The 19,878-nt window shown below is 37.2% G+C and overlaps 1 protein-coding gene across 1 annotated transcript in view; it reads right to left on the minus strand.

Moving 5' to 3' along the window:
• RXFP1 (relaxin family peptide receptor 1) overlaps positions 1–19,878 on the minus strand; it is a 103,358-nt gene that overhangs the window by 29,249 nt on the left and 54,231 nt on the right. Inside the window, exon 2 of the mRNA XM_068404158.1 lies at positions 2,811–2,966. Coding sequence (XP_068260259.1) covers positions 2,811–2,966 — 156 coding nt within the window. The remainder of the gene's footprint in view (positions 1–2,810; positions 2,967–19,878) is intronic.

Consider the following 19,878-nt stretch of genomic DNA (forward strand, 5'->3'; position numbering starts at 1 on the left):
CAGCACGCTTAGGGAATTGTATTGAACAGTTGGATTGTGGATTTTCTTATGTTCAGAGTACCTTTTTTTTTTCCAAACAACAGTATTATGGCTTTCAAAAATGTTTCTTTTCCTTTTCTTCTTCATCAGTATTGTCCTTTCCATCACAGAAAGAACAACTGTTCATGACAGATCTTTGCTTCATGTCTCCTTACATTATAATACTGGTATGTACATAAGATATGTGCAGGTCTCCACTATAACATTTTTCTGTAGGCTTAAGATAGTTCTTTATCACTACTGAATAAATTGTTAGTAGAACAGTTGCTTTAGCTAGCTGTGCTTGAGATACATGCATTAAAAAAAAAAGTATTTCTAAATTCCTTTGAGGGTCTACACTGATTTTTTCCTCCCCACACTTGTTGGGTTGACTGGCCACCTCAAAGCTCTTATTCAAATTTATGCAAGATGAAAGTGTGCAAGAATTTAAAAGTCGAGCTACTTAATTAGAGTACCTTGTGGATAAGATTAAAATTTCCAATGGTACTGCATGAAACAATTACTACACTGGAATAATTTCATTTTGAATTGCTTTTCTGTAACCAGGAACAATGACTTCAACTGAAAACTAGTTGTAAATTTAAAAAATAAGTAGAAGGAACCAGATATAACTGCTGGCATAAAGCAGGCATACTAAAATAGTCCTGGGAAATTGCAGCAAATAAAAAATAACCGGATAGTTTCTTTGTCTTGGGAGCTAATCAGTGAGGCTTCCTTTCTTGGGTTTTAAGCAAGATGAATGGTCGCAAAACCAAACTATCCCACAAAGATCTCCACGCTTACTGTGGTGTAGGAGCATTGCAGAAAAACTCATCAGGACATTCCATATTCTCAGGCAAAGTAGCAACTCTTCCTTTATTCGAAGAACAAAGTTTGACTGCAGCACCAGTTTTTTAGAAAACATTACTGCTGAATATGACCTTAATGCATTAGACATGGTATGTGTTTCTAAATGAGACTATGGGGCCAAGGTATGAGAAAAACACTAATAGCGAAGGTTTGCCAGTAAGTCAATACAATGACTCCTCATCTTCTGTAATTTAGCCTTTCAGAAATTGATGCTAACTCATTCTTGAATTATTATACCCACAAGAGGATTTAATATCACAGCTGGATTGTCTTGCAGATTTTACTGTCTTGTATATCCCATTACAAAACTGTGTATATCCTAATTGCCTTTTGATCAAGCTGTACACTTTCAGCAAGTCCTTGCACGATGGACTTTCTGGTACTATACAGAAATGAAACATGGATAAACCAACTCTTTACAGTGCTTGGACTTCTTAAACCTAAGAGGGCAACACCATCAGCAATTTCTGCCACTGTAGCCAAGATAATTACAGAAGAAGAGCCAATTTTGTTCAGGATTTTGATTACTGGCAATGGAAAGTATGTTTATAGCATCAGCAAATGACATAAAGCTAGAAAAAGCTGTAGGTCTATTAGATGGCATCAGAATGAAAAGTATCTTTCATATGGAGTAAAACACTGAAATTGTACAGGTGTAAGAATAAGATACTGCACGTAGGCACAAAAATCAGCTCCACAGATACACAATGAGAACAACTATTTTCTTTGAAATTTCTTTCAGAAAATTTCTTTCGGTATACGCAGCTTGGAAGTTTCACTCCATATTTTAATTCTCCCCCCCCGCCCTCCTCTGACGGCGGCATGCCTGGTAGGGACAGGCAGACCGTTCACCTGCTTGGCTCCGGGGAGCTGGAGGCAGTGTGTGAGGTGGAGTGCCACGCATCTGGCTGCCCTCCATGGCTACAGACAAGCTACTAAAGAACAGGAAGTCTAGTTTCCCTATCTGCCATGGATCAGCAACTCTGGAGTGTAGCTCTGAAACGAGCTAGACTGTTAGTAAGCTGACAATACCAGTAAATAAAATGTGCTAGGGCCGATTTTCTCTTCCTGTGGTCATAGCTCACAACCAAATGGTTAAGCTCTCTTCTCACAAAATATAGGGAGGCCTTTCCCAAACTACCCCAGGTCTGTGCCACCCTCCGAGCTGTGTCCAGGCACTGCGTGAGAGATGCTGCTCAGCACAGACTAAAGCTGTGCTGGGGCCATGCTCACAAATGAGCAGCATGGACAGGTAAGTGCCAGCACAAAGCCCGTGCCCCGTCCCTACTCAGTTTGCAGCAGGGGTAAAGTCCATGAACAAAATCAAGTTTGTGGCTGCCATCCAGCGGGGCCTGGAGTGACAAGGATCACAACAGCAGGCAGCAGTGGCCTGGCTATGTGTATTCCCTCAGATTTTGACATTTCCAAACCCCAAAGCCTGGTAGCAGTGCAGCTTGAACAGCACACTCACATAGTCAAGGTTTTGGTTTTCCTCCCGAGTTAGGGCATAAAAGATTTTGGAAAAAACTTGAAAGTTCTTCTATATTATGTTTCCCAGCCAGCTTTAAAAGTCACATCAAGCATAATATAAACTCTGCGAGCACATACATCTACCTTTCCTCAGCAGAGATCTTTGCTAGGTCATGTACATACATTTATACCCATCAAAATGACACAGGCAAACAAGTTCAAAGCAGGGATAAAATTGGATAAACTGATACCATACACAAAAACGTGGTCCTTCCTTCCTAGCAAATGGCTTGTTGGGTGGCCTTGTTACCTAAACCAAATACCTTCTGTATCCTCTGCAAAACATTTGACTGTCCTATTCCTGACACTCAGCAGCTCTAACTTAGCGTGAGCAGTGCACGGGTTTCAGTGACTGCAGGTGCTAGACACAAAGAAAAGTCTCAGCCACGTACCACAGTTGTCTTCATCAGCCTGATTCCCACAGTCATCCTCACCGTTACAGTGAAGTTGTTGGGGCAAACACTTTGTGATATTGCCACACGGAAAGTAGCCCAGGGGGCACCTGACCCCAACTCCAGAAACATGATCTTCCAAAGAGTCACGGATGACTAAACAGAAACAGAAAGAATATACTTACTTTAAGATGTGCTCTTAATTTTAAAGATCTTTGAGATTTTGCTTTTATAAATACTCATTTGCATTTGAATGTGAATACCAAGTGATAAATATGTATTAGTTCATTGGACATGCAATTACAATAGTATATTAAGTACTTTTTAACTTGACAACTTGACTTGATATTGTCAGCCAATTAAAATTTGTTTTGATATAAAGCAACCAGGTAATTCCTCTCCACATATCCTAGGAATAAGATGGAAATGTTAATCATACAAGACAAATGACCTAAGGCCACTATTTAAAAGGATTGTTTCACTTTGCACTAGAAATTAATTTATTATAGCAATATACCAGATAAGCTATGCAGATATAGATTATATTAATTTGTGCTGAAATTTTAGACCCAGATAGATAAGTCCTCTTTATGCAAAGCCAGAATTATATATTTTTAAATGTATTCTAATTTTAAAGCAATTACTAGATGTAAACCGACCAAGGATCAAAGAACTAGGAAAGTAAGATCGTATCGGTGACGCAGTTTTGCTGAAGAATGACTTAGAAGACATAAAGGTGCCATTATGAATCCTTTGGAAAAGTAGTCAGCCTGGTCCAAAAAATCTGAGATATTATTCAGAATCTATCAGTCTGAAGTTTAAATACACAGATGCTGTTCTGTTAAGCCCATTGCTTATAGGAAGTAATTTCACAGAATACGGGGACTTCATTCAAGCAGTGCTGAGGGAAAAGGTAGAAGGATGCTGATGATGGACAGCTGAGGCAGCTGGAGGACTCTACCTCTCCTCTCTTTGTTCTGAGAATAACAGAATTGCCTTTGCTGTCAGAAGCATTCTGCATAGAAAGTCATATATTCCAGCTAAAAATCACCATATGATTTTGAAAAGGTGATTTGCTTTTATCCACAACTGTATAACGTATGCAATTGCTTGAAGAGACTTTTGCTTTAGGTCCCTGTCTCGCCTATGTATAGGTACCAAAAAAAAGGCTATATTCCAATCCCGGGTGAATTCACTCTTGCATGTTGTTAGTAAACCTCTCTGCCATTCTGTGCTTGTATTCAGAACATTATGTTTAATCTGTTGCACCCAAAAACAAGTAGCAAAAAAAAATCTTACACAGGCTAACGGTATAGTGTTAAGCAAAGAGAATACGTGTAGTACTTAGTGTCTCAAGTGTCTTGATGCAAAAAAGAAATCACAGACAACTGAGGCTCCCTTCAGTGCAGTTATCTAACAATCTGAGCAACTACTGAGACACCTGGTAAAAGGCAACAACATGGAAAAATCAAACATAGATGGAAAAAGAAGAACAACCCCCTATATTTTGTCAAACCCTTTTCCCTGTGCACTGGAGACATATTCAGACTGAGCTGAACTTTTTGCTTAAAGGGGTTATGGCATTTATCTTCTCACTGTACCATTCAATGTATTCTCATAGCATTTTCCAGAAATTATTATTAATTAGTCAAATAGTATTAATTCCTGAACTAACTAATGATTTTACTTTCTGTAACAGTTTAGAAATCACTCTGTGAAAGAGTACATAATCCCTCACTGTGTTTAATGTTTTGAATTCTCTGTAAATTTATAGCCTTGGTGATATCTATTCTGAATCTCTGCATTACTCATTTTGTGCTATGTCAGATTACCCTGGCATGTAAATATCTGCCTGAGGAAGAAAATAACAAGACGTCAACACTTAACAACTTCATCCTAGTCAAATCATTGAAAGCACTGGTCTTTGTCCATTGACTTGTTAACATCACTTTGTTTATGCAAAAGACAGAAGTTTGGATCCTGCAGATCTCAGATTTATGAATGGAAAACCCCCCAACACCCCGTGGAAATATTTGGCGAAGCTGACAAAGGTAGACAGGAGATAAGACAGTAAAATCCATTGTAAAATGCTAGATAATATTCAAATGATTCCCTTTTGGATTAAGGAAATTAAAATGGTGTCTTTTATGTGAGGAAAATGGATAAAGGTAGCACTGCAACAACAGCAACAAAAAACTATGCTTCTTATTTTGCAAATACAAACTGTACTGACACTGGAGTTTATCCTGCCAAGACAAGGATCTATCATGCTATCTTTGTCCTGCAGTATTAAAGGTGTCAGCTTTTCTACCTGTTATTGATTTTCCACTATGAAAAAATTGAACCACTCTTCTAGTATCTTGTTTCATTGTCCATTTTTTTAGCAGCTAAACCTCCTGATAGAATAGCTCTAAAAAATACTGATTAATGATTATTTCATCACATCATGTCACTGGGTGTTTCACATTGGTGTTAAATCGAGAAAAAGAAAATGTTATTTTGTATTCCTTTTATTAATCCATAGGTCATGTCTCTATTCCATATGCGTATCAAGCTTCAAAGGTACCTCTATTGTTTTATAGGTTCACATTGACAGTTCATCCAGGATAGAACATCTCAGCTTTGCTTCTTATGGCCAAACTGGCATTGTAAAAGCATGAGAGCCCTTATAACACAAAGGTACCACCATCAGCAAACCATATAAACAATCAACTTCAACATTAATATGGCTTGATTAATATAAATGATTTGTGTTTTATAATGAGGAAGTTTGGGCCAATATTTTTATCTTCCACAGTCAGCACAAAAATACTGATGTCCTTCAGAGATATGACAAACAGTGGGGTAGAGTGATATAGACAAAGGAAGACTAAATGTTAAACTGTGTATAAAGTACTCAGCTACAAAGGTAGAAACCAAAGAAAAGGTAGAACTCAGGACAGATATGTTTAGGCCTCAGTTGTGAAGGTGAAAAGTATAAATCTGTGACAGACTTGCTTATGTCAGAAGGTTTGCTTTTACAGATACTCCAAGTGAAAAATCTCCTTTGTATATCTCATATAGAAAACCACCTCCCCCCTTTCCAGTGACATAGAGGTAATTTCACACATTTCAGCCATACTGTACCAGCAACATCTTTTTTCTTCTCATAATGATCAGAATAAATTTTAAAATATTTGCAACGTTTCTAGAAGAAATAGAAAAGAAATAGGTGAACTAGTATCAGTATAAATGGCAAAAACACAAGCATCTTTTGGACAAGATATTTGCCATCTCATTACAGAATAATGTTTTACCCAGTAGTGCATCTTCACGATTCTGTAAATTAAATATTTCTGACTATTATGTATTTAGGGTCCCTTTCCATCCCCTAATTCTTCTCAAACAAGAATTCATGCCACACACCTTTTAAGCTTGTCCAGAGCTGCTGCTTTGAGGCACTTATTTCTAAGGCAGACATCTGTGATCTTTCCTCTAGCTTAAAAAGTGGATAATGTTTTTTCCTGCTAATCTTTAAGATATAAGACCAATTTGCCATTATTTTCCTTTTTTTAAAGGAATAAGCACGAATTGGGTCATCATCTAGTATAAGATGGTAACGCTCCTTCCTCTGTTGCATGGGTGCAGAATCACTGGGGAAAGAACACGGCAGCCCCTCTTTAAGCTCTCATAAAAAGAAATCAAATGAGGGGATGCATTTGGGAAAGCCAAGAACAAGACATTCCCAGGTGAACACAGCTCCCAGTTAATTTGATTCATCAAGTCACTATTTTTGGGCTTTCTTTGAAAAATGGCAAAACTTTTGAAAACAGAAGCTGAGTCACAAATGCTGTTTGAGAAATCAAAGAAGGGACATGTGCACTAGAAGAACATGAACTGAACACAGTTTTTGTAGCTTCCATGAGACAAGTGAAAATTACTCTATAAAGGAAACTATACTGGGCTGATTAGACAGAATCATAAGCAATTAAACTAATCAAAGCAGCACGACTCACTGCTTGTTACTTGCTAGTCATGTCAGTCTCAGCTGTATTGCATATAGGTTCAAATAAGGGCATATCATAATAGCTGGAAAACATTTTTGTATTTTCAAAAATCTGAATCACATGAAGACCCATTGTCATGAATACACAACGACTCTCAAATTCCAAATAAGGTAGTATGTTTTTCTTCCCTTTGAATAATCAGTTTGAAAGCACTAAGGCTGAGGAAATCCAACAATTTTTAAAAGGAGTCCTTAGATTACAAGGTCTGAGGAATGATCATGGTACTGAAGAATCCACTCTGTACTTACTATGATGGAAAGCTATTTTTCTTACAAAAGCACATTTTTTTCAGAGATCGATGCAGATTTATCAAATGGTGGGGCCTTTTCCCTCTCCCACCCATAACCTATTTTAATTGCTGTACTTCTAGACACAGTGGGAAATGGGCTAGAACAAGAGAGGACTGAAAATTTTCTTTTGCGATGATTGTTTTGAAATAGAATATTTTCTTCAACTAAAACAGAAAGAGTCAACAAAGAAAACATTAAAGTTGAAACTGATCTTGCCTGTCATTTTGGTGCTACTTCAAGATGACAGTAGATTAAAAAATTCCTCTTCTGCTGAAAGTTGGAAGGGCATGTGAACCGACTTTGAAAAACCTTTAGTGTAATATAGAGGAGGAGACCTCATAGGTCTGTAACCTTTATTTACAAAGACAAAGCATCAGAACAAGGTTATAAAACAAGTTTATAACTATGAATTCCTTTAACTTAAAAGATGGTTAATTAATGATTGACAAAGAATAGTAGTGACAAGCGGTTGTCCAACTCTGAGCAGAAGCATTTGAATTGGCAAATGGCAGAAAAAAAAGAAAGATAGGAGATCTTACAAAGATCTTATTTTTTAAAAAGTAATTTGTTGTCTGGATTTGTCCATTACAATAATACCTAAAAGTGAATGGTATTTAGTTCAGTCTTGCAGTAATTTTCCCAGTTTTGTTCTGAATTATTCAGCTACTTTCCACTAAACAAGGGAATTTTTGAGCAATTTATGATAGAGACTAGAATGAAGTTAGTCTAGTGTATTTCAGGATAGAAAAATGAAGTTAACTTTTGCATGCTTTTATTTAACTTATTACAACTTTATCAGTGGGAAGGCATTTTTTTCAGCATGTAATTTTTATAAGGACTCTCCTAAACCTGATACTTCTTCTAGGGAAATCTTCCTAGTGATTTCTGTGAATATGTAATGGGAATCCCACACTATTAAAATTATTTTTACTAATATTTAAAAACTGTCCATAAATAACATTGAAAATAGATTCTAGTTTCATACAAGCATAAAAAACAATGCCAGTCTGGGCATTATCTTGGATTTTAATTTCATATAGTACCTTTATGTCTTGGTGTGGGTTTCACGACGCTTTCATTTCACAAGCATCTTCCAAAGCATAGAACTTGTACTAGCTTTTCGAAATTATAGATTCCAATCTCATAACAACATTACTAAAGTTAGTTATCAGTTATGCAACAGATAATTCAGTCCAATTAATCCAGCTATAGTGCTGGAAGGTCCTCTTTGTATAACTGCCAGATAAATCTGCTCCAGGGCCAGAAACTGCCAGTAGAGCAATACAGACTGGTGACGTGGCACCTTGCCAGAGGATTTGGCTCTTATACCTTTCATTAATTTGTCTTTTTGTTCTGCTTACACAGAACTTAGAATAAAAGATTCTGATGTACAGAAAGAGCTGAAAGAGAAAATATTATTTGAAAAAGCCCCAATATGTAGTATAATGAATATTATCCGGAAACTCAAATTTTGTAGGGCATTCCCAGAGGATGAGGGTTCAGCACAATGTCTAACAAAGACACAAATTAATGAGCAGAGTCAAACCTTTCTGTCATTCCCCTTCCCCTTTTCTTCTTCTCCACAAATACACAGAATTTAAATGATGTCTGACTATTATTTCTGTTTAGAAATAAGTTCTACCTCTGTTTTCTGACAGGATTTCACATAGAAAATACATCAAGGTAGGCTTTCCTTTGTCCTAGTGCTGTTTTGCATTGGTGTAACTCCTTCGATTTCACTAATTTCTTTTTCACACTGGTGCAATATCAGGTCTAAAGCTGGACACATGAAACACTAGGGTTTTGTTCAGGTGGTGTTAGATATAGAACAAAAATGAAGTCACCGATGTAAACGTGTTAAATACACTGTGCTAGTCAGTACCGTCCCACCTGAAAGGCCCAGAAAATGCAATGGTTAGCTATCAAAATTAAGGAAAACTCCCCACCCAGGAGCTGATTCTTCCTCACAGCCACTGAGGAGTGTGCTTGGGCTGGCTCTTCGAGCACCAAAGATAAAAGAAATCTCTTTCAAACAATCATTTTTCTCCTCCTTTGCAACACCGCATTTGAAAGAGTTGATTATTTAAAGACATGTATAAAAGAAAAAAAAAATCTCTGAAGCCTCACACCAGGAATGGCATTTTTAATGCTTCGTAATCCCAGGGAAAAAAGTTTCTTATTTAGCAGTATTTGCCACTTATCTTACAATTTTTTTCCCTATCTTATAACATGCTTAGCAGTAAGCTAATGAAGTTTTTTTTTTTTTAATCTGAGCAATCAAATAATTTAAAATGTAGTTTAGCTGGTTATCAATAAATTAGTGTCCCTCAAGCAAGAGTCATTCACCTCATCTGGATAACCAGCATTCTGAATTTAAATACATAATGATAGTAATTAGAGATTACTGTAAAGAAGTTCACTTCAGACTAGTTGCTTTGCACAAGTTAACCCAGTCAGACATATGTAAAGTAAGCAAAAGTGAAACACTGATTAGTGAAAATTAAATTATTTAAATTAACATTGCTGTATGTCTCTTAAGCTTCCATAAAGAAAAGGCAGATTTAAGTGACTTTCATGACACAATACCATACACAGGAGAGGAGTTTGTGTACATGTGCATTCATGTATGGATGTAAAAAGAAATCCAGGAGATGAGACAAAAAGTACTTGTAGCAAAGCTCTAAGAGAAAGCTGCAATGAAAAAGGGAATGAAATTAGAAAGGCAACAAACAGGGCAATTACTTGCTGATATTCTAATTTTATGAAGTTCTGAGAATACGTTATTTGTAAATGAGCAGAATAGCAAATACATACATGACTATAATTAACTTCTCCTCATAACAGAACACAATCTAGAAGATCATAACACTTTCCCTAACTTTTCCTAGGTCAAAAAGGGCAAAACTATCTTCCTTTTTTTCTTATATTTTTTTTTTTCTCCCCAACTAAAAATTGCATGACTTAGCTGTAACTTCTTTCATACCAACTTTGGTATGCTCTTGTGACAGGGGAAAAAAAAAAAAAAAAAAGACTGGTAGAATGAACATCTTGCAACGCTGAGGATAGAAAAACAGATTTGAGAAAGCCAGCCTGACCACAGGCTGAGGAAAATAACCTGAAGTGAAGGGGGGCAGTGGGAGATTTTATTTCCTCTTTCTCCACCTTCTTTTGCTCTTCAGCCTCTTTGCTACAGGGTCGCCTGAGCTAAGCAAGCTGCACATCAGCCACAATTTCTGAAGCCACAATATTTTTCCGCTTCTCCCATGTAACACAATCTTAAATAAATCTTTAGAAAAAGCTTACCTGAGAGTATTTTACATCTAGGACTCCAGAGAGAGAAATGGAAAAAAGTGTTTTGGGAGTCTCACACAAAGTATTTGAAATATGAAACATAATCTGTTTTTTTCACTCATTGCGCCTCTAATAAAGGCTAAAAGGATTTTAATGCTAGTTCTTACAACGGAACTAAGCCAGCATAACTTAAAATGAAGCTCTGAAGCATACTTAAGATTAATTTTGTAACAATAAAAATATATTATTTCTTGGTCGGCCTGAGACAGGATTATCTGATACATTTTATGTATTCACATACTGTTGTTACTAAGAACCATTTACACCTATGAATAATTTAAATTTGATATAGAACTACAAGTTCAGATTTGGGAGGTTGCTGTGCCTTATAAATCTATGAGATTCCACCCTCCTGAAGTATTATAAAAATTGAATCCTTTCTTGTTCTGCTTTGAAGTAAAATAATTTGAAATTATTCTAGAGAATTTGTCCTTTAAGAGCTCATGGGACTATTTTGTGAAAAAACAATTTGCAGATATTGTGCTTAAATAAATGCATTATTCTTGGATTCTGACTCATGAATATTTGCTTCTATTTAAAAATCACGTTTTCCAATCTTTACTATATTTTACTATGAGTAAACATAACTCACCGCTATAAATTGTGACACTCCAGTTAAAGTGCCATAAAACAGAAATTATCTATCTCAAGCTAATAGGATTTCTGACTTTCTTAAAGTGAATAATGTTAGCTGGTTGAACCATGACCAGAGATGTCTGGCTTATTTCTTCTTTTGCAGATTATATAAAAATGTGCATGCAAAGTAAGATTGATAGATTTTAAGATTATAACTTTTAGATTTTATAAAATTATTAATGTACATAAAGAAAAGTTGCATTAGCAGCACATATGTGTAAGTTATCGGGATATTAATTTTTCCCAACCAAGTCAGAAGAGATAATGAGGAACCACATTCAGAAGTTTGTCTCCATTTTAGATGCAGTTTGGCTAAACACTACATTTGCATGGATTACTGATGGATTTCGCCTCCACATAGTCTATAGCTCCTCCTTCTCTTCCTTTTGACCCCACTCCAGCTAAATCAAGACATGATGGTGCCTGTTCCTGACACTGTTTTCCCGTTGTCAACACAAATGAAAGCATGCTCTGTGAAACATGGCTTAAATTAGAGTAGTACTACCACGATCCCTCTCTAGCGTGGCACAGGAGGCAGGACGCAGGGCTGGGAGGAGGAGAGGTTTGCTCTGACAATGATCTGCTGCATCACCCTGTGACACCTTTCCGTCCGGTCTCTGTTCATCCCACATCTGACTTGTTAACTCCAGTGATGGGCTTTTTGGGGCAAGGCATGCAGAAGAGTGCCTAGAAAAATACAGCCCTGGTCTCAGCATGGATTGTAAGAGGCTGCTGTGATAGCCGTATCATGACAGTGGAAAGGAGACTGAGAAGAGAGTATTGGAACACAGTTTTTGCTAAGGCTTTAAAAGTTACATAGCTAAATGCTTTGACAGACATCTTGAATCGACACACAACAGGATGCGAAAGGATATTTATGATCTAAAGTCAATGTGCCTGTGTACTTTTATTGTCTATCATATTAAAGACAGTACCTTTTTTTCTTTTAACTGTAGACCCTTATTTTATTTGACCTATACAATTACCCAGTCTACCCAGTGAAGATGTATTAAATATTCTTAGCTCCCAATGCTTCCCTACCTAAAATGTACAGGATGTTGCTGGACGTGTCCAGAGAGTAAATCTTAAAACTTCGCATTTAAAATGGAGATTTTTTTGTATGATACCTTATTTCAATGAAGAGTTAATTCCTAAAAAAAGAGTTTTTTGTGTTACCAGATATCACAATCTGGCTACATTTTTTGTTTTATTTTAGATTCAATCAGGCAATTATATCAGGATAACATATTTGTAACTTATAAGATCATATCCCAGTACTTAAAACAGTTGTTGTTGTGACTGATTATTTTAAAATATCTGTTAGATTCTCCAAAGCTGCACATCCATAAATACAAGAACTATTTCTCTGGGCAAAAAAACCCAATCTGGTTAAAAGATGATGTGAAAGCAATGAATAGGTAAATGGAAGATTTAAAAAAGAAAAAATGAAAATAAAATCAAATAGTGATAAAAACTAAAAATGTATAGGTAGGTATGCTAGAGAAATAACCAGTACTTATTTTAAAATAACTTTTTTTTTTCTAAAACATATTAGGAAAAAGAAAAACCTCACATGACATTAAAGTCTTAGGAGTGTAGAAAAGCCCAACTATTCAATACTCATTTCTGATACATATTTAGAAAGAAGAAAGTGGTTTTATTCTTTCTATATGATGCTGAAAATCTGTACCAAAGATGAAGCAGTATTTCTAAATGAAAATATTTTCAAAGCAGCCATAGGAGGAATTTGAATGAATTAGTTAAGAAACACTTTGAAACTAATGTTATTATACAACGGGTTTTGAAATATGAAGAAAATACCAAAAGCACTAGAGGCTTGCAGTGTTATTTGACAATGTAACAGTTAATTCACATGTTTTAACATGTGAAGACCAGAAAATGACGTCAGGGAGTGTACTTTCATGGTAGATGGGCCTTCTTGAACAAAACTCTAAAAATGTGGATCGTCTTGGTTGACTGTATCACTATTAACTTCTCCAGACTAATCAAGGCATTTGAGCTACAATCACATGGCTTTTAAATTCATTAACGTAGTCCTTTTTTTTACACGCAGCACAAACTTTGGCTTTAACTAACGCTGTGGCCAGAACTTACGTTTCATGAAAGGATGCTTTTCTTAGTAGCTGATTCCAAAGAAGAACTGGTCTATTGCTCTCTCACCTATTTTTATACCTTTTTTTTTTTTTAATTGCAACTGCAAATCAAAGTAAAACAGAAAAAAAAGTATATTTCTAAGTAAAAAAATACCACCACCACCTTTCCAAGCCTTTTTCCCCACGTTCAGCACAACACCGACAATCAGGTCCGTGAATGGAAAAAGACTCTTCTCCCAGATCAAGTCAGTGCTTTTATTTTCTCTGCAGAACAGAGGAGAAAGAGGCAATGTTTACCTGCTTTGACAGACCTATGCACATCTTCGAGTCTCAGTCACTGTTACAGTCTCTGCCATTCTTAGTGCCGTAGTGGCACTTGTTCTCTGGAGGAAACAATCACTTGACTGAGAATACATTTTGACCAAATAAAGCCTTGGGATCACTACAGGGTACGTGGGTGGAACACAATGACCTGTGGTATCCAAGACTGGGTGATTTAATGTCCTTTCTGGATAAATTCTGCTAAGTGATCTCATGTGTACAAGTCCCACAAGGTCAGTGTAGCTGCTGCTGGGCTCTCCCTCCCCACTGCCTCGCCACCCTCTTCCCCTGACAGCACGTATACAGGGACAACTTGCCCTCCCAGGGCCAGCTCTCCCCAACAGGCCACAGCTGATGGCTCCAGAGACTCTTTCAAACCCATGTTTTCCCATCAGTCACTCCTCCAGGTATCCGTATCTTGCCCTGTCACACAAGTCAACTGCATGCTGGATGCCTCACGAGCATTGAGGACAACACAGCAGGTAGTAAGCATAATATTGTGTATTATTTCTTTGCATACACAAAGTCACTTCTTTATATCATGTTGTTTTCTTGTCTGGGCTATCACACAATTTCCAAAAAGCGTCTTGTTTTTTCCCTATGATAGGAACCACGTGCAAACATCAGTTATTAGCAGCATACATTCAAATTCTGTCATATATCTTTAAATTTCATACATTTCTGCAAATGCATCTCCATGTAATACTACAGGCATTTTACCTACACTTTGATTAGTCTTCTAAGGGATTACTGATATCCTGCTGCTTAGTCTACAGTCTAACCACTTATAAGTTACAATATTAAATTCCACAATTGTTCAGACATACAGCTACAATAATTAGACTTCCCATTTCTAAGTCCTCATAGATATCTTAGATTACAGTTCAGAATATGGCATTATTGCTCAGATGGGGAGCTAAATCATTAACGTATGGATGGCAAGTGTTTCTGCTAATTTTAGGTTCCCACATTCAGAATCAGCTTCACAGACTACTTAAAGCACAGTTTTTACAGATTTCAGTGGCAGCTGTGAAATGAACATTGCCCCATCAGGATTCTCAAGCCAAACACCTAGAAAACCTGCCATATAATTATTATCCATTTACAAAGCATTTAGAGCATCACTGTCTGGGGCAAGAAATAGGAACCGAAATCAGTTTTCCACATCAGAATTCAGTTGCCTTCGTCACATGGCTGTCATTTTGTAATTCCCAGCCTCATTCACAATTTATCTTTATCTTCTACAGCAAATGAATAAAGGGTCACACAGACAACAAAATTCACTATATGTTTCTGATTCATTCGTTGAATGCAGTACATGAAGCACAAGTCCTTGTGGATCTATAGCATGAAGAAAATGTAGTATGTGTACATAGGAAAATTAAGTTTTATCTGTCGTCTCCATTCCTAAGCACTGAGCTTGCAAAATCAATAATATTCTTTGATATAGGTATCATCCTATAATATTAAAAGAGAAAATCAATTTTCCTCTGACATTTCATAACACGACACCCTGTGGCATAACTAGTTCAGAACCTTTAGCTCTCCAGACCTTCGGTGTTTGAGAGGGTGGGGTGACCTGATAGCACTAATTACCAGCCTCTGAGCAGAGGTGTTAACACAGCAGGAAGAGACATTTTGCAAGGAGACAGTAAGCAACAGGACAATCTTGAGCTTCCTTCTGGCTTTGTAGCACAGTGCTCACCCCACCGAGCACAGCTCTTTTTCTCTGCTCAGTCTCATCTTTTCCTCACCCTGGCTGCTTATCTCACTTCTGTCCTTTCTTGCCTCATCACTACCTGCTTCCCATCCTGTTGTTGCCTCCTGCCTGCATATGGTCCTAGTTCTGGGTTCATCATCTGCTGACTTTATTCTTCAGACACTCCCTTCTCTCAGAGCTCCTTGTCCTCCTTTAATTAATTCACTGTTCCCTGCTGGCTTCCTCTCACACATCCCTTTCCTTAGTCTCTATGCTCCCAGACTAATAGCCTTTCTGATTTCCATTTTCCCTTTCTAAGTACTGTTAGCCTTTTCCCTCACCTCTCTGCTGCCTTGTCTCACCTTCCTCTCCTTTTAGCCCCTACTTTCAGTCTCTTGTCTCAGTCCTTTCCAGTATATTTTCACCTTCTCTGTCTTTCAGACACAACAAATATGACTTCCTGATCCTCTCAGCTTCCTCCCCACCTTGAACCAGTCATTTCAAAGTCTGATTTGATGGCTTCAAAGTATAGGACATACAGCACCACCAGGAAACTGTTGCAAAGATTGGTGACAGTTCCTCTGATGAGTTTCACACTGGTCTTTAGCATCCAGTTAATTTTTTACACTACTGCATCTAGGCTTGAACAAGCTCATTAGCTTGAGTGGGATGGTCTGTCAGAGAACTCTCTCTCAGACACAGTGATTTTGTAGAGGAATATGGCAGAAGCCCTTATTCATGTAAGAAAAGGCATTGCTTAATACAAGATTCCCAGAAATGTATAACATAGGCACAGTGCCAATTCCTCACTTTCTGAAAAATTGAAATTAATTTGCTGAAGTTTAGCTTGTCTTTTTGCTCAAGGAAAAAAAAAGAAGCCCATGTTGCACATAAAAATTCAGAACAAATGGTTAAAGTCTGGTAGAGTTGCTATAACAGTCAAGGCAGGTTTGCAAGTTGGGTAGCCCCAAGTGTTATTAATGGAGAGGCACAAGCAGCCTTGCCCATGCAGCAGTTGCAGGCAGACCAGCCTGTGCAGATGAAAATGATCTAACTTTCATAGCTTCAATTTATCTTTGCGTAGACTTTTCCCTACCCTCTAACTGACATTAGAGGAAATTTTCCTCAGGAAATCATCTTAATCCCTGATTTTCTGTAAAGATAATAATTTTTGTTGTACACACAGATATACAAGATGCACACTATTCTTCTAGACACAAGGAAGCCAGTCAGATTAATGCCCAAGTTAAATGAAAGCAAGGAGAAATTAACCAAAAAATTATTATCACACAATGATTATTTGATCTCGTGCAAAGGCTGAAGTAATTTCACTTTCTTATTGACAAATTTGGAAGGGATCTTAAAATTTGTTGCAAACTATATAAACAAGAGCACTATCCTGCACAATCATAAACTTGCCCTTCTCCAAATGATTTGGGATGGTCTCTTTCCCACATTTGACAGAAAGCATTTGGTATAAGAGATCTTGGCCTTGAAAACAGCTGTCACATGTGTGCAGCATCAGAAAGGCTAACAAGTTTCAGATGGTTTTAAGAAAGTTTTCCTTGGCATTTTGAAGTGAAGGTAAGGGAAGGAAAAAAAAAGATACAAAGGGAAGAACAGAAAGAAGAGAGGGAAGAAGAACTGCAAGCACAAGCAGAAACAAGGTTGGAAAACTTAAAGTAGGGTCACAGAGCATACAGGGTTAAAACTAACTGTTGAAATTGTTTTCCAGGAGGAGCCTGACAAATCCCTTTTGGAATTCACTCTGAATAGTTTTAGATACTAATGTTCTGTTTTTCTTAGTGATCGATAAATTAACTGTTTGAGGGTCTGGCACTTAGCCAAAGTCCAGGAGGACGAAACAGCTCTTGTCCCCTGAAAGCTAATCGAAGTGACTCTAAAGACACAAGATGAGACAGCAACTGGTGCAACGCCAGCCACATGCCCAAGCAACCTGCTAGCTTCATGAGGGGGGAGAGCCACCCAGGCAGACGTTTGTCCTGGCTACTCATTCAATGCTGCCAGTTCCACAACCAGAGTCTGAAACGTACTTTTCTCCAGGTTACAATTGATGCTGTTGTGCTGGCAAAAACTATGGTATAGATGCTGCTTTGTTTTCAAAGAAACTCTCTTCCTGGTATAGTATATTCCACATGGGAAAGTAGTCAGGCAGTTGCTGAGAGTTGCTGGTACATAAAGAGCTACATAGTTTGATTATTCGGGTTTGGTTCTTTTTATGAGGAAGGAAAGGTTTTCATATAAAAAGATTTAATGAAGAATCTGAAGGAAGAGAGTACAATAAAAGAGCTATTGGAGTTATTTGTCTGGAACTTTAGCTGTTGAATGGAAAACTAAACAGACGTAGATTGAATTGATATGGATGGGTCAGGCAAGAGTATTTTTTGTATGATAGGTATTTCTCATTTTACTTTTTAAAGAATTAGGAGCACCTGTGAATTGTAGAACTTAAAAAAACCACAACAAACAAACAAACCCCCACAATAAAACTACAATTGAACTTCTAGCAGTCCATAAACAATAAATCCAATCCCTAAGCACAAGTATACTTAATTCAGGAGTGTTTGTTTTATTATTGGCTAGCTGAAAGACTTGAGCAAAGCTTAAATCTATTGCGTGGATGAAATGAGCCAACTTGTAGATGTGGTTACAATTCAGATTGCTGGCTAGAACTCAGAAAGGCAGTGAAGCTTTGAACTGTGCACTGGGCGAGGTTAGGAGAAGTGGCACTAAACAGGAACTCATTTTGGTGCAAATGACAGAGACTCGAGGCAGGCACATGCTTTAATCTATGACAGCACTGCTTCTCTCTAACAGTCTAGATGAGCCATGTGGTTTTCTTATAAGTGTTATAATATGCTGTATATGATGAGCCAATAAACACCTAAAAAGGTAATAGCCATTATAACTAAAATACTAGAAGGCCTGTAGTCATTCACAGTCCTCATCTGCTATCCTGTTCTGCAATATGCTTTAATATATTTTGATACGTTTTATAAATTCCACCGCTGAGATTAATTTAACCCAGCAGAAATTATGTCAATAATAATTTGCACATCTTGCATGAATGTTTCAACGTTTTACTGTTCTGATACAGAAAGCAGTAATGTGAAAGGCTTAATTTGTTTGAAATCCTTTAGTTTTTATTCTGCATACCTTGAAGTACTACCTTTAAATATTGGATTATTGCTCATGGATAACATGGACGCATGTGAAGGTCACAGGCTTGATAAGACCTCATTATCATAGTCTCCTTAATTCCAAATACATTAATATCACTGTTTTTTCATGCTTGCAGCTCACATATTATGTATTCCTCCAAAACATAATAGAATGGCTTAGAGTTTTTCCACAGATTTAACTGAGATTTGCAACTGTAAAAATAATTGTGTTTCCCAAACTCCTAACATGGGCAACATCCCTTACAAATCTTATGTTAAGCAGCACTCTACACACACGTAAACCCAAAAAGGTTTAATTTAAAAGCAGGAAAGAGAGCAAGCTATTGTTCAATACAGAAGAAGGTAGCATATTTCAACCTTATGCTCCTGTTAGTTCAACAAAAGAGTTCCTATTGCAAAGAGTAGCTATTTCACCTACAAAAATAATAAAACATTATTCTAGTATTGTCATAGTGCAAAAAAAAGCAATTTTTAATATAAAAATTACCACTAAAGAAAATTATACTCATTAGGAAAATCCAACATACAGATCAGTATCAGCAGCTTCACAGAGAGAGCTCTACCCAAGTCGAAAGCAGCACTTACAAACAGGGTACTCGAATGGAATGAAGAAATCATTACCAGAGTAAGGAGAAGGTCAGGTGTAACTCCTGCCACACTGAAGTGATTTGTATCTGAAGGAAAACTTAAATTTAGTTCAGTCTTCATCTTGCATGCTATATTGCCTGTCATACTGAATCAGAGGGTAAAAATTCCTGCTACCTGAACACAATCTACTTTTTGAGAACTACTAATTCCAGTAGCACTGCACAGTATCACTACAAACTACTGAACGGAGTCTAAAATGTGGATTTCAAGGCATCTGAAATGAGCCAGTTCTATATGTACTTTCATTAAATATTTACTGTGAGTATTTATGCAATGTTTACACTGTTTCTTATTTTTTAATTTCAGCTCATAACTATTAATAGTAACTCTTAAAGCATTAAGTACAAAAATATTTTATCCTTACATGTAGCTAGTGACCTTGAGAGACTGCATTACACTTTGATTCTATCGAAGAATAATTGCCATGAAGAACTGTAAAATAACACTGAGGTATCGTAGTTTTTAAAAAAATCCACTACTAAAGTTTATCAGCTATCTGCTTTGCAATGTTCAAACCAAGAAAAAGCCAGATACACTTACCCTTGGTACCAATAAGCAAGAACACATAGAAGCAGCAGTCGGATGTCATATCTGTCCTTCAGCAATTCAATGAATAAAGTCAAAGAACGTTGTCTCTTAAATTGCACACCAGCCAGCGCGCTGCTCGTACAGGCTGCTGCTGACAGCCTTCAGCAGAGCATGAAGCACGCTCCCGTCTCTCCCCTGCCTTCCTCCCTTACTCTCCTTTGCTCTAGGTCTC

The sequence above is a fragment of the Nyctibius grandis genome, chromosome 6 (genome assembly GCF_013368605.1).
Source record: "Nyctibius grandis isolate bNycGra1 chromosome 6, bNycGra1.pri, whole genome shotgun sequence".
NCBI lineage: Eukaryota > Metazoa > Chordata > Aves > Nyctibiiformes > Nyctibiidae > Nyctibius > Nyctibius grandis.